At 44.2% G+C, this 23,104-nt stretch overlaps 1 protein-coding gene across 2 annotated transcripts; it reads left to right on the top strand.

The window, feature by feature from the left end:
• Positions 1–982: 982 nt before the first annotated feature.
• On the top strand, positions 983–22,831 carry LOC139538876 (protein phosphatase 1 regulatory subunit 1A-like). Of its 2 annotated transcripts, XM_071341396.1 has the most exons (7): positions 983–1,210; positions 2,797–2,925; positions 3,633–3,699; positions 11,169–11,188; positions 11,509–11,575; positions 12,336–12,524; positions 21,913–22,831. In XM_071341396.1, the coding sequence occupies exons 1-7, from the start codon at positions 1,118–1,120 to the stop codon at positions 22,032–22,034; spliced, it is 687 nt and encodes a 228-aa protein (XP_071197497.1). In that variant the 5' UTR covers positions 983–1,117; the 3' UTR covers positions 22,035–22,831. The 2 variants fall into 2 exon arrangements, with proteins under 2 accessions (XP_071197497.1, XP_071197498.1); XM_071341397.1 differs by lacking the exon at positions 2,797–2,925 and having other exon boundaries at positions 985–1,210.
• The last annotated feature ends 273 nt before the right edge of the window (positions 22,832–23,104 follow it).

Below are 23,104 nucleotides of genomic sequence, written 5' to 3'. Positions count from 1 at the left end.
CTCCCTCTCTCTCTCTCTCCTTTTCTCCCTCCCTCTCTCTCTCTCTCCTTTTCTCCCTCTCTCTCTCATTTTCTCCCTCCCTCTCTCTCTCTCCTTTTCTCCCTCCCTCTCTCTCTCTTTTTCTCCCTCCCTCCCTCTCTCTCTCCTTTTCTCCCTCCCTCTCTCTCTCTCTCCTTTTCTCCCTCCTCTACTTTTCTCCCTCCCTCCCTCTCTCTCTCCTTTTCTCCCTCCCTCCCTCCCTCTCTCCTTTTCTCCCTCCCTCCCTCTCTCTCCTTTTCTCCCTTCCTCTCTCTCTCCTTTTCTCCCTTCCTCTCTTTCTCTCCTTTTCCCTCCCTCTCTCTCTCTCCTTTTCTCCCTCTCTCTCTCTCTCTCTCCTTTTCTCCCTCTCTCTCTCCTTTTCTCCCTCCCTCTCTCTCTCCTTTTCTCCCTCCCTCTCTCTTTTTCTCCCTCCCTCCCTCTCTCTCTCCTTTTCTCCCTCCCTCTCTCTCTCTCTCCTTTTCTCCCTCCTCTACTTTTCTCCCTCCCTCCCTCTCTCTCTCCTTTTCTCCCTCCCTCCCTCCCTCTCTCTCCTTTTCTCCCTCCCTCCCTCTCTCTCCTTTTCTCCCTCCCTCTCTCTCTCTCCTTTTCTCCCTTCCTCTCTCTCTCTCTCCTTTTCTCCCTTCCTCTCTTTCTCTCCTTTTCCCTCCCTCTCTCTCTCTCCTTTTCTCCCTCTCTCTCTCTCTCTCTCTCTCCTTTTCTCCCTCTCTCTCTCCTTTTCTCCCTCCCTCTCTCTCTCTCCTTTTCTCCCTCCCTCTCTCTCTCCTTTTCTCCCTCCCTCTCTCTCCTTTTCTCCCTCCCTCTCTCTCTCTTTTTCTCCCTCACTCTCTCGCCTTTTCTCCCTCTCTCTCTCTTTTTTTTTCTCTCTCTCTCCTTTTCTCCCTCCCTCCCTCTCTCTCTCTCGGACGGGGCAGGGGGAGGCAGGCTGGGCTGTCCAGTAAAGATATCCCAGGGCTCATAAGGAAGGGAAAGGAACAGAAGAGAAGAGAGGCTGCTGCTGTGTGCAGCTGCTCCCAACGCAGTCCCCTCTCTTCGTCTCTTTCTCTTACTTTCTTTCCTACTCTCTCTTTCCACTCAAAACATGGAGTCCAGCATGGAGTCCAACAGTCCTAAGAAGATCCAGTTTTCTGTGCCTGTGTTTCAGAGTCAGTTGGACCCTCAGGCATCGGAGCATGTGAGTAAGAACATTCAGCTTCGATACGATATGGTAATAAATGTTTTTACCATTATGACATGGTAATGGGATGGTAATGGGATGGTGGGCTTGTTGAAGGAGTAGGGGCTGTGAAGAGCTAGCTCCTCTTGAGACTGACTGGCAGAATAAGCTTTACTTTGATCATATTATGCCTGGTTGGAAAATATGTTTTATGACATGGATTTTCCCCTGCCCCCACCAATTTCTGGATTTATTTGTCACAATCTTAGTTGCCAAACTGTTATTACAACTTCTCAGTGCTTTGAGTGAATATTGATTGGGATTATTTTTTTTTCTATTTGATTGTATCCTTATATGTCACTATTGTGATTTTAGAAAGATTGCTTCATCCCAATTTTTGGCCAACCTCTCCCGCTCCCCACCACCACCTACACAGCCACCCCTCTCCGAACCTACAGTACCAGTCAACAGTTTGGACACACCTACTCATTCAAGGGTTTTTCTTTATTTTTTACTATTTTCTACATTGTAGAATAATAGGGAAGACATCAAAACTATTAAATAACACATATTCAATCATATAGTATGCAAAAAAGTGTTAAATAAATCAAAATATATTTTAGAACCTTCAAAGTAGCCACCCTTTGCCTTGATGACAGCTTTCCACACTCTTGGCATTCTCTCAACCAGCTTCACCTGGAAACCTTATCCAACAGTCTTGAAGGAGTTCCCACATATGCTGAGCACTTACTTGTTGGCTGCTTTTCCTTCACTCTGCAGTACAACTCATCCCAAACCATCTCAATTGGGTTGAGGTTGGGTGATTGTGGAGGCCAGGTCATCTGATGCAGCACCCCATTACTCTCTTTCTTGGTCAAATAGCCCTTACACAGCCTGGAGGTGTGTTGGGTCATTGTCCTGTTGAAAAACAAATGATAGTCCCACTAAGCGCAAACCAGATGGGATGGCGTATTGCTGCAGAATGCTGCAGTAGCCATGCTGGTTAAGTGTACCTTGAATTCAAAATAAATTACTGACAGTGTCACCAGCAAAGCACCATCACACCTCCTCCATGCTTCATGGTGGGAACCACACATGCGGGGATCATCCCTTCACCTACTCTGCATCTCACAAAGACACGGCGGTTGGAACCAAAAATCTCACATTTGGACTCATCAGACCAAAGGACAGATTTCCACCGGTCTAATGTCCATTGCTCATGTTTCTTGGCCCAAGCAAATCTCTTATTCTTATTGGTGTCCTTAAGTAATGGTTTCTTTGCAGCAATTCGACCATGAAGGCCTGATTCACGCAGTCTCCTCTGAACAGTTGATGTTGCGATGTGTCTGTTATTTGAACTCTGTGAAGCATTTATTTGGGCTGCAATTTCTGAGGCTTGTAACTCTAATGGCCTTATCCTCTGCAGCAGAGGTAACTCTGGGTCTTCCTTTCCTGTGGCGGTCCTCATGAGAGCGAGTTTCATCATAGCGCTTGATGGTTTTTGCGACTGCACTCTAAGAAACTTTCAGTTCTTGAAATTTTTACCTTCATGTTTTAAAGTAATGATGGCCTGTCGTTTCTCTTTGGGCTCCTGAGTGGCGCAGCGGTCTAAGGCACTGCATCTCAGTGCTAGAGGCGTCACTACAGACCCTGGTTCGATTCCAGGCTGTATCACAACCGGCCGTGATTGGGAGTCCCAAAGGGCAGCGCGCAATTGTCCCAGCGTAGTCCAGGTTAGTGTTTGAGAGGCTGCTGTAAATAATGTAAATAAGAATTTGTTCTTAACTGACTTGCCTAGTTAAATAAAGAAAAATTATTTGAGGTGTTCTTGCCATAATATGGACTTGGTATTTTACCAAATAGGGCTATCTTCTGTATATCACCCCTACCTTGTCACAACACAACTGATTGGCTCAAACGCATTAAGAAGAAATTCCACAAAATAACTTTTAACAAGGCATACCTGTTAATTGAAATGCATTCCAGGTGACTACCTCGTGAAGCTGGTTGAGAGAATTCCAATAGTGTGCAAAGTTGTCATCAAGGCAAAGGGTGGCTACTTTGAAGTATCTCAAATATAAAATATATTTTGATTGAACACTTTTTCGGTTACTACATGATTCCAGGTGTTATTTCATAGTTTGATGTCTTCACTATTATTCTACAATGTAGAAAATAGTAAAAATACAGAAAAACCCTTGAATGAGTAGGGTGTGTACAAACTTTTGACTGGTACTGTAGGTCATTGATTGTATTGACACTAAACTCTGCTCTACCACTTTGTAAAACATGCACACACAGCAAGTCTGTATCACATGCTACTGGGTTACTGGTGCTTGTTGTCTGTCTCCAGTTATCTTCAGCGCCACACTTGAACACCTCTCTTTCCTGTACTGTCCCGTCCTGTCCTATCCCGCCATGTCCTGTCTCCACATAACAGATCCGTAAGAGGAGACCTACACCAGCTACCCATGTCATCTATCTTCCACCAGACCTAACTACAGCAGGTAAGACACTGCTACTGAGTGAAGAACAGGGTTGGGGTCAATTCATTAAATTCCGGAAATAAACTGAAATTCCAATTCCAATTGTAATTTTCCTCACTGAAAAGCAATGGAATTTGAATTTCTTTTATTTCCTGTGTTGCAATGGAATGTGTGGCCAGAATGTTGAAGCCATTTGCCAAGCCTCACTCCGCATGACTCGCAAACTGTCATGGATGTTATGTGTGTCTTCATGTGACAATTGTTTTGTTTTTTGTTTTGCTCTAGTCTACTGGCATTGAGCATGTTATGCTTCAGTAGAGGCTCATTTGAGTTTAGAGGGGTTTTGTTTATGTATGTATCCCAACTTACTCGAGTTTTACTGCTAAAGAGAAGAATTAAGACTTTTTGGCTCGATCTTATTATGTCAATAAAGTGTTTTCTTTCAGATCCGTCTGTTGATATTTAATGAAGAGCTGTGGGATATGAAGGAGTTTTGTTAATATGGGTTGAATGAGAGCTCGAGACTATTCTTATGGGGTACACAAAATTGAGTGTTACTATAAGAGGTCTGGGGGGAGAAGGATGGATGGAGGGTGATAGAAGGATGGATGGAGGGTGATTGGAGGGTGATAGGATGGATGGAGGGTGATAGAAGGATGGATGGATGGAGGTTGATAGAAGGATGGATGGAGGGTGATAGAAGGATGGATGGATGGATGGAGGTTGATAGAAGGATGGATGGAGGGTGATAGAAGGAAGGATGGATGGAGGTTGATAGAAGGATGGATGGAGGGTGATAGAAGGATGGATGGAGGTTGATAGAAGGATGGATGGAGGGTGATAGAAGGATGGGTGGATGGAGGTTGATAGAAGGATGGATGGAGGTTGATAGAATGATGGATGGAGGGTGATAGAAGGATGGATGGAGGTTGATAGAAGGATGGATGGAGGGTGATAGAAGGATGGATGGAGGGTGATAGAAGGATGGATGGAGGGTGATAGAAGGATGGATGGAGAGTGATAGAAGGATGGATGTAGGGTGATAGAAGGATGGATGGAGAGTGATAGAAGGATGGATGGAGGGTGATAGAAGGATGGATGGAGGGTGATAGAAGGATGGATGGAGGTTGTTAGAAGGATGATGGAGGTTGATAGAAGGATGGATTAAGGTTAATAGAAGGATGGATGGAGGGTGATAGGATGGATGGAGGTTGATAGAAGGATGGATGGAGGGTGATAGAAGGATGGATGGAGGGTGATTGGATGGATGGAGGGTGATAGAAGGATGGATGGAGGGTGATTGGATGGATGGAGGGTGATAGAAGGATGGATGGAGGGTGATAGAAGGATGGAGGGAGGGTGATAGATGGATGGATGGAGGGTAATAGAAGGATGGATGGAGGGTGATAGAAGGATGGATGGAGGGTGATTGGATGGATGGAGGGTGATAGAAGGATGGATGGAGGGTGATTGGATGGATGGAGGGTGATAGAAGGATGGATGGAGGGTGATAGAAGGATGGAGGGAGGGTGATAGATGGATGGATGGAGGGTGATTGGATGGATGGAGGGTGATAGAAGGATGGATGGAGGGTGATAGAAGGATGGATGGAGGCTGATAAAAGGATGGATGGAGGCTGATAAAAGGATGGATGGAGGGTGATAGAAGGATGGATGGAGGGTAATAGAAGGATGGATGGAGGGTGATAGAAGGATGGATGGAGGGTGATAGAAGGATGGAGGGAGGGTGATAGATGGATGGATGGAGGGTGATTGGATGGATGGATGGAGGCTGATAAAAGGATGGATGGAGGCTGATAAAAGGATGGATGGAGGCTGATAAAAGGATGGATGGAGGCTGATAAAAGGATGGATGGAGGGTGATAGAAGGATGGATGGAGGGTGATAGGATGGATGGAGGTTGATAGAAGGATGTATGAAGGGTGATAGGATGGATGGATGGTGATAGAAGGATGGATGGAGGGTGATCGAAGGATGGATGGAGGGTGATAGAAGGATGGATGGAGGTTGATAGAAGGATGTATGGAGGGTGATAGGATGGACGGAGGTTGATAGAAGGATGGATGGAGGTTGATAGAGGGATGGATGGAGGGTGATAGAAGGATGGATGGGGGGTGATAGAAGGATGGATGGAGGTTGATAGAAGGATGTATGGAGGGTGATAGAAGGATGGATGGAGAGTGATAGAAGGATGGATGGAGAGTGATAGAAGGATGGATGGAGGGTGATAGAAGGATGGATGGAGGGTGATAGAAGGATGGATGGATGGTGATAGAAGGATGGATGGAGGGTGATAGAAGGATGGATGGAGGGTGATAGAAGGATGGATGGAGGGTGATAAAAGGATGGATGGAGGGTGATAGAAGGATGGATGGAGGGTGATAGAAGGATGGATGGAGGCTGATAAAAGGATGGATGGAGGGTAATAGAAGGATGGATGGAGGGTGATAAAAGGATGGATGGAGGGTGATAGAAGGATGGATGGAGAGTGATAGAAGGATGGATGGAGAGTGATAGAAGGATGGATGGAGGGTGATTGGAGGTTGATAGTAGGATGATGGAGGGTGATAGAAGGATGGATGGAGGTTGATAGAAGGATGGATTAAGGTTAATAAAAGGATGGATGGAGGGTGATAGGATGGATGGAGGTTGATAGAAGGATGGATGGAGGTTGATAGAGGGATGGATGGAGATTGATAGAAAGATGGATGGAGGGTGATAGAAGGATGGATGGAGGTTGATATAAGGATGGAGGGAGGTTGAAAGAAGGATGATTGAGGCTGATAGAAGGATGAAATAGAGGGTGATAGAAGGATGGATGGAGGTTGATTGGAGGGTGATAGAAGGATGGATGGAGGTTGATAGAAGGATGGATGGAGGTTGATAGAAGGATGGATTGAGGGTGATAGAAGGATGGATGGAGGGTGATAGAAGGATGGATGGAGGGTGATAGAAGGATGGATGGATGGTGATAGAAGGATGGATGGAGGGTGATAGAAGGATGGATGGAGGGTGATAAAAGGATGGATGGAGGGTGATAGAAGGATGGATGGAGGGTGATAGAAGGATGGATGGAGGCTGATAAAAGGATGGATGGAGGGTAATAGAAGGATGGATGGAGGGTGATAAAAGGATGGATGGAGGGTGATAGAAGGATGGATGGAGAGTGATAGAAGGATGGATGGAGAGTGATAGAAGGATGGATGGAGGGTGATTGGAGGTTGATAGTAGGATGATGGAGGGTGATAGAAGGATGGATGGAGGTTGATAGAAGGATGGATTAAGGTTAATAAAAGGATGGATGGAGGGTGATAGGATGGATGGAGGTTGATAGAAGGATGGATGGAGGTTGATAGAGGGATGGATGGAGATTGATAGAAAGATGGATGGAGGGTGATAGAAGGATGGATGGAGGTTGATATAAGGATGGAGGGAGGTTGAAAGAAGGATGATTGAGGCTGATAGAAGGATGAAATAGAGGGTGATAGAAGGATGGATGGAGGTTGATTGGAGGGTGATAGAAGGATGGATGGAGGTTGATAGAAGGATGGATGGAGGTTGATAGAAGGATGGATTGAGGGTGATGGAAGGATGGGTGGAGGGTGATGGAAGGATGGATGGAGGGTGGTAGAAGGATGGATGGATGGAGGTTGATAGAAGGATGGAATGGAGGGTGATAGAAGGATGGATGGATGGAGGTTGGTAGAAGGACGGAATGGAGGGTGATAGAAGGATGGAGGGAGGGTGATAGGATGGATGGATGGAGGTTGACAGAAGGATGGATGGAGGTTGATAGAAGGATGGAGGGAGGTTGATGTCGGCCCTAGTGAATGGGAGTAACCAGAAGAGAGTAAAAAAGAAAGACAAGGCTGTGCACAGCAAGGTGAATGTTCTGTCTGTGTTGCGTCATCCTGAAACAGTGAGATTCGAAACCTAACCTGGGGTGAGAGATCCAGAACATTGTGTGAGAGGGTCACGATGTTACATGAGCACAAATATCTTCCCTGTGACACAGCCACAGCTTACAGCTCAGACTCCAGCACAGCCTGCTGCTTAGCCATAGTCACAACTCATACACTGCAGCACAGTCACAGCAAAACAAGCTGCCTTGTCCCCACTCTGATCCTCCCCACTACTTTTGTAAAGGTCACCATAGAGTAAGACTGGGAGGACCTATGCCAAAAGCCCCCAGGCACAGCTGTGGATGACAGTGAGACAGTGAGAAGAGGCCATAAGGACCAAACTAGAGATGTGTCTGTAACAGAGAGTACAGGAGCTGTCTGTAATAAAACACTGGTGTATGTTTTACACTTCAAAGCTGATAGAAAGCTGTGCGTGCCTGTACAGTATACAAACAGGTTGTATCTGTCCCATTGTACTGAGAAAGGGAAAAGGTTGGTACTGTTAGTTGATGGAGGGTGTGCTGGCCTGTATTTTTCTCATAGAGAGTTCCTGGCAGAGAGTAGGGGGTGTTCTTGTCTGCTTCCCAAATGGAACACTATTCCCTATATCAGGAGTATTCAACTCTTACCCTTCAAGGTCCGGCGCCTGATGGTTTTCTGTTCTAAGTGATAATTTATTGCACCCACCTTGTGTCCCATCTAAATCCCTGATTAGAGGAGAACAATTTAAAATAGCAGTGGAACTGGCTTCGAGGTCCAGAGTTGAGTTTGAGGGCCCTATATAGTGCACTACCTTTGACTCTATTGGCTCCGGTCAAAAGTAGTGCACTTCATAGGAAATAGAGTGCCATTTGGGCCACTTATGTCTCAGTGACAAACCATCAACACAAATCTACTGGGTGGCAATTAAATAGTCTGACAGAAGCCAGGCATCCAGGAGCCAGTTTAGAGGTGTTACATTGTCAGAATGGCATCGGTATGTGTGTGTGTGTTGCATCACAGACCCAGGTTGTCTTTTATCCATGGATTTCTTCCTCCTCAGGTCCAGGTCTGTGTTTTATGGCAAACTTAGGTAACTGGAGATGATTGTGGACTACAGGAAAAAGAGGACAGAGCACTCCCCCATTCTCATTGACAGGGCTGTAGTGGAGTAGGTTGAGAGCTTCAAAGTCCTTGGTGTCCACATCACCAACAAACTAACATGGTCCAAACACACCAAGAAAGTTGTGAAGACGGCACGACAAAACCTATTCCCCCTCAGGAGGCTGAAAAGATTTGGCATGGTCCTCAGATCCTCAAACGGTTCTACAGCTGCACCATCGAGAGCATCCTGACTGGTTGCATCACTGCCTGGTATGGCAACTGCTCGGTTTCCGACCGCAAGGCACTACAGAGGGTAGTACGTACGGCCCAGTACATCACTGGGGCCAAACTTCCTGCCATCCAGGACCTTTATACCAGGCTGTGTCAGAGGAAAGCCCTAAGAATTGTCAAAGACTCCAGCCACCCAAGTCATAGACTGTTCTCTCTGCTACCACACGGCAAGCAGTAGCGGAGCGCCAAGTCTAGGTCCAAGAGGGTTCTAAGCAGCTTCTACACCCAAGACATAAGACACCTGAACATCTAATCAAATGGCTACCCAGACTATTTGCATTGCCCCCCCTTTTACACCGCTGCTACTCTCTGTTGTTATCATCTATACATAGTCGCTTTAATAACTCTACCTACATGTACATATTACCTCAACTAAACGGTGCCAACGCACATTGACTCTGTACCAGTACCCCCTGTATATAGTCTCGCTATTGTTATTTTAATGCTGCTCTTCAATTACTTGTTACTTTTATTTCTTATTCTTATTCGTATTTCTTTTAAACTGCATCGTTGATTAAGGGCCTGTAAATAAGCATTTCACTGTATGGTCTAAACCTGTTGTATTCGGCGCATGTGACTAATACAATTTGATTTGATTTGAACTGCTGCCAATGGGACAGTTCTGCTCCCTTCATGAGCCTGGTTCTATCCCTCCCTCCATCCCTCTTTCCACCTGCGTCTCCATGGGTGTAGTCAATGTTTTCTCCAGCCTAGTTGTCTCGTCAAGCTCTTTGTTTAGTTGATAAATTGTTTATGCTATATGGCCTTTTACAATTACATTACCCTGTCTGTGTGTTGTGAATGGTACTGGGTGGTGTACTGTAATGTAGTGTGGCTGTAGTTTGTCTACTTGTGTCGAGTGAAACTTGTTTTGCTCAGCTCTGTCTGTGTATGTGAGCTGCATACTGTAGGTGGTGTGTGTGGAACCCTTTTCACTATTCACACAGCCATTATTTCAGCTACAAACAGCTCTTTGTCTTGCTGATATTTCCCTGTGAATGTCATCTGAACTGTGTCTCTTGAAGAAAGGCCACTTCGGAAGGTTAATACGGAACCTTACTGTAGTGTTGTGTTCCTGGATTATTGTGTGTCCTGAATCAGAATTGTATCCTTGAAAACCAGATGTGGTTTCAACATATTTGAGAAGCAGTGCCCTATGGCTTAAATTGAACACTCCCAAACAGATATATAATCTGTGAAAACTATGGAGTTGGCCTCAGAGGACAACATACTGTACAATACAGGGCTTGTGTGTTGCCCCTTGCCATGCATTCAACAAATGAGTCATGTTAATGTGTTTCACATGTTGTTCTTCCGTTTATGTTCTCTTGTACTGTGTTGACCTTCAGAATACAACAGAGGCTTGTCTGTGATGCGGTCCAATTCATTTATAAACGTGCTCATGTGTGTTTCACATGTTTGTACTGTCCTTGTGTTCTCCTCATCAAACAAAGGCTAGAAGGTTTTATCAATGGCCCAGTGCTGTTCAATCAACAAAATGGTTAGCTAGTTATTGATTTTAAGCTCCAGCTGTCATGCTCATGGCGATAAAACCCATCATCAGAACTGTCTCAATGACACCCTATGAATCACCCTCTGCTTGCTGGAGATCTCAATTTCAATTCAGAGAAATGTCAATGGAGGTGGAGTGGAATAAAGTGGATGAGTCACCGCTCACCATGAGGCTGAGCGTTTATGGTTCAGTGTCCAGATTACTGCTGACCTCAGCCTCATGGTGACCGTCTCATCTCTCTCCATCTCTCTCCATCTCTCTCCACCTGTCTCCATCTGTCTCCATCTGTCTCCATCTCTCTCCATCTCTCTCCATCTCTCCCAGGGTCTTAGTCTATAATCAACCACGTCACATGTCACACGCTGTGTGTGTGTGTGTGTGTGTGTGTGACCATCTTATCTCTCTCCATCTCTCTCCATCTCTCCCAGTGTCTTAGTCTATAATTAACCATGTCACACGCTGTGTGTGTGTGTGTGTGTGTGTGTGTGTGTGTGTGTGTGTGTGTGTGTGTGTGTGTGTGTGTGTGTGTGTGTGTGTGTGTGTGTGTGTGTGTGTGTGTGTGTGTGTGTGTGTGTGTGTGTGTGTGTGTGTGTGTGTGTGTGTGTGTGTGTGTGCAGAGCCTCAACACACAGATAGGCTGGAGTCAGCACATCACTAACTGTCTGCTTTTCTCTCCCACAGATGACAAACATCAAGGAGAGGTAGGTTATACACACTGTCACTCATACCCGGCTGCTCTGTTTCAAATTCATGTGATGTCACAAATATAATTTCCCATAAAATCTACTTTTATTTAAATGTTGCATGTTTGGATATGGACAGAATAGCCAGATTGCAAAAACCTCATCTCTAGCTGTTGTCTATGGTTCAGGAGGCATTTCTGATGCAGTTGTCAGTGATTCCTGAAATAGCATCAGTGAAATGGGATCTCTGGCTCTGCCTTGTTGGTTCTCATGCTGTTCTTTTCCACCCGCACCATTCCTCCTCTACACCTCCTCCCGCCATCCCTCTACACCACCAGGTCCAGAGTGCAGAGTCGTCTCCTGCTCAGAGGAAACACAGCGTCTACTCTCCACCCACCATGAAAGGTACAGTACAGAACCTTGTTCACACAAACTGCCATAACATGATGAGATGGAAGTGCCATTAGTTCATACTCTCCCTTTTATTCTGGTGAGTGTAGGAAACACTGATGAAACGTCTGTAGTCAGCATTATACCTCCACAGAGACCACTGAAGTGTGTGACAGAGCTAGTCAGGTGCTGACTTAGACAGGAGGTAGCACTGTAAATCTACATTAGATATTGATTGACTGACCAGGGAAGCTACACAATCCTACTTTAGCTGCAGTGATAGACAGGGCAAAGAGAGAGCTACACCATCCTACTGCATGTCTCTCAAATAGATAGTTGTTATTCAGACAATATGGACAGAGGATCACAACTAATTTCAGCACAGCAGCCTATTTATGGTCCAATTTTATACTACAACAAATATTTTCTTCACAAACCTGGCTTGTTAATTAGTGTGTGGATTAGAAAATATCCAACATGGCCAAACACCCCAGGCTGGATGGCCTTGAATTCAGTTGCATGTTGAATCAGTCCAGGTTTGTACATGGCTGGAAGGCATAGGGCTACAGATTATACTGGTAATTAATGCAATTACGGAAACACAAAAACAACATTCTGTGTTCCCAGAAAAAATCTGAAAGGAAATAGAAAACACACATTTCTCAGTCAGGAGAGCAAAGGTTAAGAGTAGGAGACCAATTTCCGTACAAATTAAGAACACCATTATAATTGTGATCATTGAACCTCTATAATGTACTGTGTGTGTCCTCCACAGGCAGAGAGCCCACAGACTGCTGTAGAGGCCACGGTGAAGAAAGAGACAGCCTGCCTCCTACCAGACTGCCCCAGTCCCACACAGACACACTGACCCTAGCAGATGAGCTATCAGGGGATCTGCCACGGCTGGCAGACACACCAAGGCGCAAAGACACCCCCTACCAACACCAGCCTCCCTTTACTCCAGGTAAGGCCATCACAACTCCACACATATGGAGTGAGATAGCTGCCAAAAGGTTGAACGTACGTATCGTTTTGATCGGACGAAAATCCATACGTAAATTGTTAGGATCGTAAGAAAAGCCATGCGTGAAACATAACGTAAATGTTAAATTAGTACGTACAAACCCTATGTTACGACTCTGAATGAACATTCACACTTTCGATTCTTACTTTACGTCACCATTTACTCGGTTACAGATCTTTTTTTATATGTACAAACTTTTGGCAGTAGACAAACAGTAGCTAGTTGAAGTTAGCTAGTCAAACAAGCAACTCTAGCCCAGACGTTAGAGTTGCTTTGCAGTTCCGATTTCATTTTCAAAATAAAAGTCTGGTGTTGCATCCTAAGATGCTGGGTTCTTTTACGGAAGACTCCGAAGCATGCTTATAATAAACGGAACAGATTTATTTTATGTTCTCCTTAACAAATCAAATGTATTTATATAGCCCTTCTTACATCAGCTGATATCTCAAAGTGCTGTACAGAAACCCAGCCGAAAACCCCAAACAGCAAGCAATGCTGGTGTAGAAGCACTCCCTAGAAAGGCCAAAACCTAGGAAGAAACCTAGAGAGGAACCAGGCAATGAGGGGTGGCCAGTCCTCTTCTGGCTGTGCCGGGTGGAGATTATAACAGAACATGGCCAAGATGTTCAAATGTTCATAAATGACCAGCATGGTCAAATAATAGTAATCACAGTAGTTGTCGAGGGTGCAGCAAGTCAGCACCTCAGGAGTAAATGTCAGTTGGCTTTTCATAGCCGATCATTAAGAGTATCTCTACCGCTCCTGCGGTCTCTAGAGAGTTGAAAACAGCAGGTCTGGGACAGGTAGCACGTCCGGTGAACAGGTCAGGGTTCCATAGCCGCAGGCAGAACAGTTGAAACTGGAGCAGCAGCACGTCCAGGTGGACTGGGGACAGCAAGGAGTCATCATGCCAGGTAGTCCTGAGGCATGGTCCTAGGGCTCAGGTCCTCCGAGAGAGAGAAAGAAAGAGAGAATTAGAGAGAGCATACTTAAATTCACACAGGACACCGGATAAGACAGGAGAAGTACTCCAGATATAACAAACTGACCCTAGCCCCCCGACACATAAACTACTGCAGCATAAATACTGGAGGCTGAGACAGGAGGGGTCAGGAGACACTGTGGCCCCATCCGATGATACCCCCGGACAGGGCCAAACAGGAAGGATATAACCCCACCCACTTTGCCAAAGCACAGCCCCCACACCACTAGAGGGATATCTTCAACCACCAACTTACCATCCTGAGACAATGCCCAGACAGGAAGATCACGTCAGTGACTCAACCCACCCAAGTGACGCACCCCTCCTAGGGACGGCATGAAAGAGCACCAGTAAGCCAGTGACTCAGCCCCTGTAATAGGGTTAGAGGCAGAGAATCCCAGTGGAGAGAGGGGAACCGGCCAGGCAGAGACAGCAAGGGCGGTTCGTTGCTCCAGAGCCTTTCCGTTCATCTTCACACTCCTGGGCCAGACTACACTCAATCATATGACCCACTGAAGAGATGAGTCTTCAGTAAAGACTTAAAAGTTGAGACCGAGTCTGCGTCTCTCACATGGGTAGGCAGACCATTTAATAAAAATGGAGATCTATAGGAGAAAGCCCTGCCTCCAGCTGTTGGCTTAGAAATTCTAGGGACAATTAGGAGGCCTGCGTCTTGTGACCGTAGCGTACGTGTAGGTATGTACGGCAGGACCAAATCGGAAAGATAGGTAGGAGCAAGCCCATGTAATGCTTTGTAGGTTAGCAGTAAAACCTTGAAATCAGCCCTTCCCTTAACAGGAAGCCAGTGTAGGGAGGCTAGCACTGGAGTAATATGATCAAATTTTTTGGTTCTAGTCAGGATTCTAACAGCCGTATTTAGCACTAACTGAAGTTTATTTAGTGCTTTATCCGGGTAGCCGGAAAGTAGAGCATTGCAGTAGTCTAACCTAGAAGTAACAAAAGCATGGATTCATTTTTCTGCATCATTTTTGGACAGAAAGTTTCAGATTTTTGCAATGTTATGTAGTTGGAAAAAAGCTGTCCTTGAAACAGTCTTGATATGTTCGTCAAAAGAGAGATCAGGGTCCAGAGTAACGCAGAGGTCCTTCACAGTTTTATTTGATACGACTTTACAACCATCAAGATTAATTGTCAGATTCAACAGAAGATCTCTTTGTTTCTTGGGACCTAGAACAAGCCTCTCTGTTTTGTCCGAGTTTAAAAGTAGAACGTTTTCAGCCATCCACTTCCTTATGTCTGAAACACAGGCTTCTAGCGAGGGCAATAATGTACAGCTGTGTGTCATCCGCATAGCAGTGAAAGTTAACATTATGTTTTCGAATGACATCCCCAAGAGGTAAAATATATAGTGAAAACAATATTGGTCCTAAAACGGAACCTTGAGGAACACCGAAATGTACAGTTGATTTGTCAGAGGACAAACTATTCACAGAGACAACTAATATCTTTCCGACAGATAAGATCTAAACCAGGCCAGAACTTGTCCGTGTAGACCAATTTGGGTTTCCAATCTCTCCAAAAGAATGTGGTGATCGATGGTATCAAAGGCAGCACTAAGGTCTAGGAGCACGAGGACAGATGCAGAGCCTCGGTCTGACACCATTAAAAGGTCATTTACCACCTTCACAAGTGCAGTCTCAGTGCTATGATGGGGTCTAAAACCAGACTGAAGCATTTCGTATACATTGTTTGTCTTCAGGAAGGCAGTGAGTTGCTGCGCAACAGCTTTTTCATTTTTTTTTGAGAGGAATGGAAGATTCGATATAGGCCGATAGTTTTTTATATTTTCTGGGTCAAGGTTTGGCTTTTTCAAGAGAGGCTTTATTACTGCCACTTTTAGTGAGTTTGGTACACATCCGGTGGATAGAGAGCCATTTATTATGTTCAACATAGGATGGCCAAGCACAGGAAGCAGCTCTTTCAGTAGTTTAGTTGGAATAGGGTCCAGTATGCAGCTTGAAGGTTTAGAGGCCATGATTATTTTCATCATTGTGTCAAGAGATATAGTACACTTAAGTGTCTCTCTTGATCCTAGGTCCTGGCAGAGTTGTACAGACTCAGGACAGCTGAGCTTTGGAGGAATACGCAGATTTAAAGAGAAGTCCATAATTTGCTTTCTAATGATCATGATCTTTTCCTCAAAAAAGTTCATGAATTTATTACTGCTGAAGTGAAAGCCATCCTCACTTGGGGAATGCTGCTTTTTAGTTAGCTTTGCGACAGTATCAAAAATACATTTTGGATTGTTCTTATTTTCCTCAATTAAGTTGGAAAAATAGGATGATCGAGCAGCAGTGAGGGCTCTTCGATACTGCACGGTACTGTCTTTCCAAGCTAGTCGGAAGACTTCCAGTTTGGTGTGGCGCCATTTCCGTTCCAATTTTCTGGAAGCTTGCTTCAGAGCTCGGGTATTTTCTGTATACCAGGGAGCTAGTTTCTTATGACAAATGTTTTTAGTTGCCTGGCCTGCACCCTATTTCATTGTGGAGCTAGAGGAGTTAGAACCCTGTCTATGTTGGTAGATAAGATGCGGCCGGCTGCGCCACCCGACTTCTCGGGTGGCGCAGTGGTCTAGGGCACTGCATCGCAGTCCTAGCTGCGCCACCAGAGTCTCTGGGTTCACGCCCAGGCTCTGTCGCAGCCGGCCGCAACCGGGAGGTCCGTGGGGCGACGCACAATTAGCATAGCGTCGTCCGGGTTAGGGAGGGTTTGGCCGGTAGGGATATCCTTGTCTCAGTATGTAAAATGTAATAAAATGTATGCACTCTACTGTAAGTCGCTCTGGATAAGAGCGTCTGCTAAATGACTAAAATGTAAATGTAAAATAAGATGAGAGCACCCTTCCAGCTAGGATGGAGTCCGTCACTCCTCAGCAGGTCAGGCTTGGTCCTGTTTGTGGGTGAGTCCCAGAAAGACGGCCAATTATCTACAAATTCTATCTTTTGGGAGGGGCAGAAAACAGTTTTCAACCAGCGATTGAGTTGTGAGACTCTGCTGTAGAGCTCATCACTCCCCCTAACTGGGAGGAGGCCAGAGACAATTACTCGATGCCGACACATCTTTCTAGCTGATTTACACGCTGAAGCTATGTTGTGCTTGGTGACCTCTGACTGTTTCATCCTAACATCGTTGGTGCCGACGTGGATAACAATATCTCTATACTCTCTACACTCGCCAGTTTTAGCTTTAGCCAGCACCATCTTAACACATTCTAGTCTACTACTCTGTATAGTGTCTTCAGCCCAACACCCCAATACATCATTGAACTTTAACCGCCCTTGCATCTTGTAATCCAATCAGTTCAATGCAAGAAAGGAAACCCCATTGTCATTTGTTAATTCAAATAACTCAACCTCTGCATACAAATCCCATTGGCTATGTGCAACCATTTTAAATCTAAACTCATTAGCACGTAACATATTTCTCAATACACCACACTCCTCCATGGAAATTCTCACTTCCTCTGAAAACATCCTTTTTTGGTTTTCCAAAAGAGTTTCACGTATCAACACATATTCAACCTGTTTACAGATCCAATCGGTCCGGAGGCTTTCTGACTATTTTTGGCCTCTCATGACGCTCTGGACCCTCAGGCTCACAGCCTGGCACAATCTGTGTCTCTGTATGCGTTTCCGTCACAGTCGTAGTGTCCAAGTCCCAATCAGAAATGTTCCACTCTGACACATTCAGGTCTTCTCTTTCATTGTGTTGCATTATCATTTGAGCCACATGCTTCTTACACAATTTTCCCTCAGTCTGCGCCCAGTAGGTTCCAGGACCAAGAACCCTTTTCACAACCCCGGGTACCCATTTCTCTCACTCTCCTCCCCGGTCATCTCGGGCAAGCACTGTTAGTTCACGACTGAAAAGAAACGAAGACGCTTGCCCACCCCCTTGTCCTGTATCTTAGACTGCATGTCAGCTGAAAACTGTGTTTAACCAGTGATAAACCTGTTCTAACCTGTCTTTTTAGGAACAACTCTGCTGGAGTTTTTCCAGTTGTAGCATGTGGCGTATTCCTGTTGGCCAACAGAAAGTTGTCCACACTATGCTGTACAGACAGTCCTGATGACTTGTCCTTCTCTAGAGCCTGTTGTAGATTCTTTATAAGTCACTCTGCTGCGCCATTTTAAGCTGCATGATATGGAACCGACTTCATGTGTTTCACCCCATTCAACTGGAAGAATGTCTCCATCTCTTTTGACACCAGTTGCGACCCATTGTCTGAAACACACTCCTCAACTAACCCGTAGGCTGAGAACATTCCCTGGAGTGTCTCTACCGTGGCTGTAGCTGAAGTATTACTCATACACTTTACTTCTGGCTAGCGTGAGTATGCATCCGTGACTACTAAGAACTGGTGCTTTCCCTTTTGAGCAGGGCCTCTCAGGCCATTTCTAATGATGCACTGGTACAAGGTTCAGCATTAGACTGACACACCTGGCATCTCCTTACCATGTCTTATATGTCTGAGTCTAACCTGGGCCACCAAAAATGGCTCCTTGCAAGAGCTTTAATTTTGACCATGCCCCAGTGGTATTCATGTAGCTCCTTCAGCAGGTCCCGCTGTAGAGTAGCCTTCACCACCGCTCTCATTCCCCATAACACACAACCACTTTCTACAGTGTGCTCATCCCTTCTCACCCAATAAGGCTTTAGTTTGTATTGCTCTCTACCCCAAATATGATCCATAGGGCCTCATTCTCTATTTGGGAATACTTCACCTCTGTCTTAGTGAGTATGCAATATGCCTCTCACTACCGTCAGGCATTGTGTGTGAGATGACAGCACCCACCCCATATGGTGAGGCATCACAAACCAATATTACTGGCATGTGTGGATCATGGTGCACTAACACTGAGGAGGAAGACAGCTGTGTGTTCGTTGTTTCAGATGCCTGCTGAAACTGTTTTGACCACACCCAATGTCTATCTTTCTGTAAGAACTCTCTTTTAGGACAGTAGAGAGATTCTCCATTAACTTACCATAGTAGGTAAGTAAAGCCAGATATGCTTTGAGCCGTGTCACGTTAGTTGGCACTGGAGCCTTTGCTATGGCTTCAATCTTGTCCTGCACTGGATGTAGCCCCTTTCGTGACCTAAGTAAGTGACACTAGACTGAAAAAATGCACACTTGTCCCTGTTTACTCTTAACCCACGCTCTTACAGCCTCTGTAACACTGCTTCTACATTCTGTAAGTGGTGCTCTGCTGATTTCCCTGTGATAAGAATGTCATCCAGAAAGTACACAACCCCAGGTAAACCCTGTAAGACCTGGTCCATATTACGTTGGAATATAGCCAGAGCGCTTGATACTCCATAAGGCAGTCTATTCATCTGGCATAAACCCTTCAGCGTGTTTATAGTCAGGAAATGCTTTGACTCTTGATCTACCTTCCCTTGCTGGTAGGCCTGTGTAAGGTCTAACTTTGTGAACTGTTTACCCCCGGCTAGAGTAGCAAACAAGTCCTGGGTGTTTGGTAAGGGGTACTGGTCCACATCCACCCATGCATTTACAGACACCTTGTAATCATGACATATTCTGACACCCCCGTTTGTTTTTGGAACGCAAACTATAGGTGCTGCCCATTCACTATTCTATGGGTGTGATCATGCCGTGTTTTTCTAGCTCTGTAAGTTGTTTGTCTACTGCCTTTCTGAGTGCATAAGGCACGCCAAGATGTTCAAATGTTCATAAATGACCAGCATGGTCAAATAATAATAATCACACTAGTTGTCGAGGGTGCAACAAGTCAGCACCTCAGGAGTAAATGTCAGTTGGCTTTTCATAGCCGATCATTGAGAGTATCTCTACCGCTCCTGCTGTCTCTAGAGAGTTGAAAACAGCAGGTCTGGGACAGGTAGCATGTCAGGTGAACAGGTCAGTGTTCCATAGCCGCAGGCAGAACAGTTGAAACTGGAGCAGCAGCACGGCCAGGTGGACTGGCGACAGCAAGGAGTCATCATGCAAGGTAGTCCTGAGGCATGGTCCTAGGGCTCAGGTCCTCCGAGAGGAAGAGAGAGCATACTTAAATTCACACAGGACACCGGATAAGACAGGAGAAATACTCCAGATATAACAGACTGACCCTAGCTCCCCAACACATAAACTACTGCAGCATAAATTTGACAAACAGCCACGAAGAAAGGTAAAGAAATGGCTGAACTTAAAATATTGAGGGAAGAGAAACTTGTTATCCAGAATTTATGAGAACACACAATGTTACATTCACTCCTGAGGAGTTTCAAATAGTTGTTAGAGCTGTCCCTAAAGGTGTTATTCTTCTTTTAGGAGAATATAACAATACTCCAAGTGCAACTGTTGAGGATTTTGTAGCCTCAATACAGTTAGAAGGAATTTACATTTTAAACTATAAATGTAATAACGTGTATATAAAAAAACAATATGTCAATATCCTAGGACAAGTGAACTGGAACAAAGGCTTGTTGTTGTCTGGCAAATATTTGATATCTAATAAGGTGAAGTATATAAACTCATTCATAGAATCTACCCTATAAAGACCTTTATTATACACAGATTTAAAATAGCTATTGATAACAAATGTGTATTTTGTGGTTGTGACCCAGAAACTCTTGACCATTTATTTTGGGACTGTTCTTATGTCAGATGATTTTGGAGTGAGTTCATGTTCATTTGAAAGACTCTGATATTATGTTTTATTTTGATCCAAATGATATGGACCCTGATTTTAACTTTCATTGTTCATTTGTTTATCTTTCATGGCATATTCTTTATCCATAAAATGAAATGGGCGGAGTACAAACTGCTCTTCACATTGTTTAAGATAGAATTGAAATATTATTTTGAAATGATCAGTCAGTATAAAAACCAAAAAGCATCTCGATATGTAATACCCGTCTGTTAGGTTTATGTACTCTTGTTGTATGATTATGTTTTGGTATTTGTTTTGTTCATAATAATAATATATATATTTTTAAATTATAAAAAAATATAATGAATAAAGCAGTGCATGGAGAATGGTGTTCTCTATAGAAAAAAGAAAGTAGATGCTTTTTCCACTTGGAACCAGTAGGTTCGCTCGACCGTATTCAGGGTTTCTTCACGCTTAAAGGTGATGGAATTAATTAGAGAATGAAGTCAAGGACAGAATATAGCATATCTGTAGAGCAGAGTTGGCTGGTGGGAGGAGCTATAGGAGGACGTTCTTATTGTAATGGCTCGAATGACAAATGGAATGGAGTCAAACATGTCATACCTTCCCGTTTATTCAATTCCAGAAATTACAATGATCCTGTCCTCCTATAGCTCCACCCACCAGCCTCCACTGCTGTAGACACCTCCACCTTGATTTATTCAAGCTCCACCTTAGACGAATAGTTGGTGAATCTCATGCTATTCTTATGCTTAAGTTCAAGGTTAGAATACACATAGAGAGAAAAGCCATAAAAAGGGAATAACGTTCCATTTACGGTGCGGTTAACTGGAGTTGGAATCTGGGCCTATGTGCTGCCTTGTCACCTCAACGATCTAGGACCAGGCCAGTCAAGTAGGCCAGGAAAAGCCAATGTTGTTTTATTTGTAGAATGATTAGTAACAGATGTAGCTCAATACTGTTGTTTAGGAGGTGAGGGTGAACAAATTCACATTGTCAAGTCTAGTGAGTCACACACTATGTACTGTATTTTCTTGAAACAACAGCTTGTGGGTTAATGTTGATCAGTGCTGTAGTGGGGGGGGGGGGGGGGGGGGAACTAATCACCAGTTGTGTTGAAAAATGTAACGCTCCCTATACTTTCAATGCTTTTTTCCATGAAAAAAAGGTGGGTAAACCACTGCACCACTGATGTAGATTGTAGTCAGCGGATATGAGTCAGAAAGAATATTGAGTCATAAGAGTGGTCATCACTGAGTGTTTATCAAGAGAGTGCAAAAGGCTCTTTGAAACATGAGCTGTTGATTGTAGCTGCAAGTAGCACTCTGGTAACCTTAACTAACAGATGGTCTGGTCACAGGACAGATGACAGTTGACCCCTATGCTGACAAACAGCATCATGCTTACACACAACAACACAGCATCATCCTCTGAAACACTTACTACAGTGGAACCAGTGGAACCAACACTGATGGACATATAGTTTCATCCTTTGATAGCAAGGGGACTACACAGACAGCAATTTTTGTAGTTTAGGCTTGTAGATCATGACACAGTGTGTGTCAGTGTGAAGAGCTAGTAGCTGTTAGAACATACTGGGGGGGTTTCTTATTGATCTCTCTGATGTGACTGCAGTCACAGTCTGCCACATTACCCATGACTATCCAGCACTCTGTCTGTCCAAACCCCAGGGGTCAAGCTGTTCAAGAGCCAATCAAAAGTATCCTTCCCTGAGGAGGAGGAAGAGAAAGAGGAGGAGGGGGAGGAGAAAGAGGAGGAGGAAGACAAGCAGAAGAACTGGGATCCAAAGTGAAGAGGAACACAAACTGTAGATCCATGTTTCTGATGGTTAAAAGTTCAAACACATGACTGGGTTAAGAACTCTTGGTTAGAAATGTATCTACACTTGATCAGGTTATCATTTCTAATCTGATAATCCATTTTATTCAGCCTTGTATTGTTGAGGTCAAGAAAGGACAATTTAATTAATTTCTCTGTATCTCAAACTCTTCTTTTAAGTCTTGGTTATGTATGGTTGATTATCATCGTTATATATTGTAATAAGAGAGTATGTGGGGAATATCAACAGCAATACTGACTGATATGCAGTTAACGTTCACTGGAAATATACAGATTTAAGTTTTCATTTTGTTATAAAAGAAAATAACATCTACTTTTATTTTTGGCATCTCACATTGTCATCTCATAATGTAAAAACACTTGCTGATATTTCACATATATTTTTGTAGTATTTTATACTGAAACTGGGCTTTTGTGCATACAGTATAGCAGACTTGTGTACTACAGTACACTGAGGTACGAACAAAGACGTCCTGCAAACAAGGGTCTTTTCTGGAGTGTCTTATGTCCTAATAAAGTTACTCATTTTATGAACAATTGGCGAAACCTGTATGTTTTTTCATCATTCATTATTGTACAAAAATGACAAACAAATGTCCTTTCTAAAGCCTCATGGACACGTAATATAACATCTATTGCCAAACCCTCTCTTCTGAATGGCAGGCATCATTATTTTAGTAGGCTAATTGTTATCTCAGCAAATGAATTATGGGAAGATTTCATAACACAAAATAAAAATATGTACCCATACATGTAGTTAGTGTATTTCTTGCGTCAATAAAGGGAGTGTAACTGTATGTAAACAGCATTACAAGGGGAAAGGTATGCAACAGCACCCCCAAGTGGGTAATTATTTAGTTACATTAGAGGCCAACGTTCCAATATTACCTCCAGAGCAGGCCTGGGCAATTATTTTCTATGTAGGGCCACATTAGAATATATTTTTGCCATCACGGGCCAGAATCATATTACAGGATTATACAACATGGGTATGACTGTGTTGACAGATATATCTACTGTAAA

The sequence above is a fragment of the Salvelinus alpinus genome, chromosome 14 (assembly GCF_045679555.1).
Source record: "Salvelinus alpinus chromosome 14, SLU_Salpinus.1, whole genome shotgun sequence".
Classification (NCBI taxonomy): Eukaryota; Metazoa; Chordata; class Actinopteri; order Salmoniformes; family Salmonidae; genus Salvelinus; species Salvelinus alpinus.
The sequence above is the reverse complement of the archived record's forward strand: the minus strand, read 5'-3'. Positions and strand labels throughout refer to the sequence as shown.

Excerpts from the sequence above, each read along its gene's own strand:
- LOC139538876 (XM_071341396.1), top strand. The coding sequence starts at position 1,118 with ATGGAGTCCAGCATGGAGTCCAACAGTCCTAAGAAGATCCAGTTTTCT. Across the intron at positions 3,700-11,168 it reads ACCAGACCTAACTACAGCAG|ATGACAAACATCAAGGAGAG; the intron begins GTAAGACACTGC and ends TCTCTCCCACAG. Across the intron at positions 12,525-21,912 it reads CCAGCCTCCCTTTACTCCAG|GGGTCAAGCTGTTCAAGAGC; the intron begins GTAAGGCCATCA and ends TCCAAACCCCAG.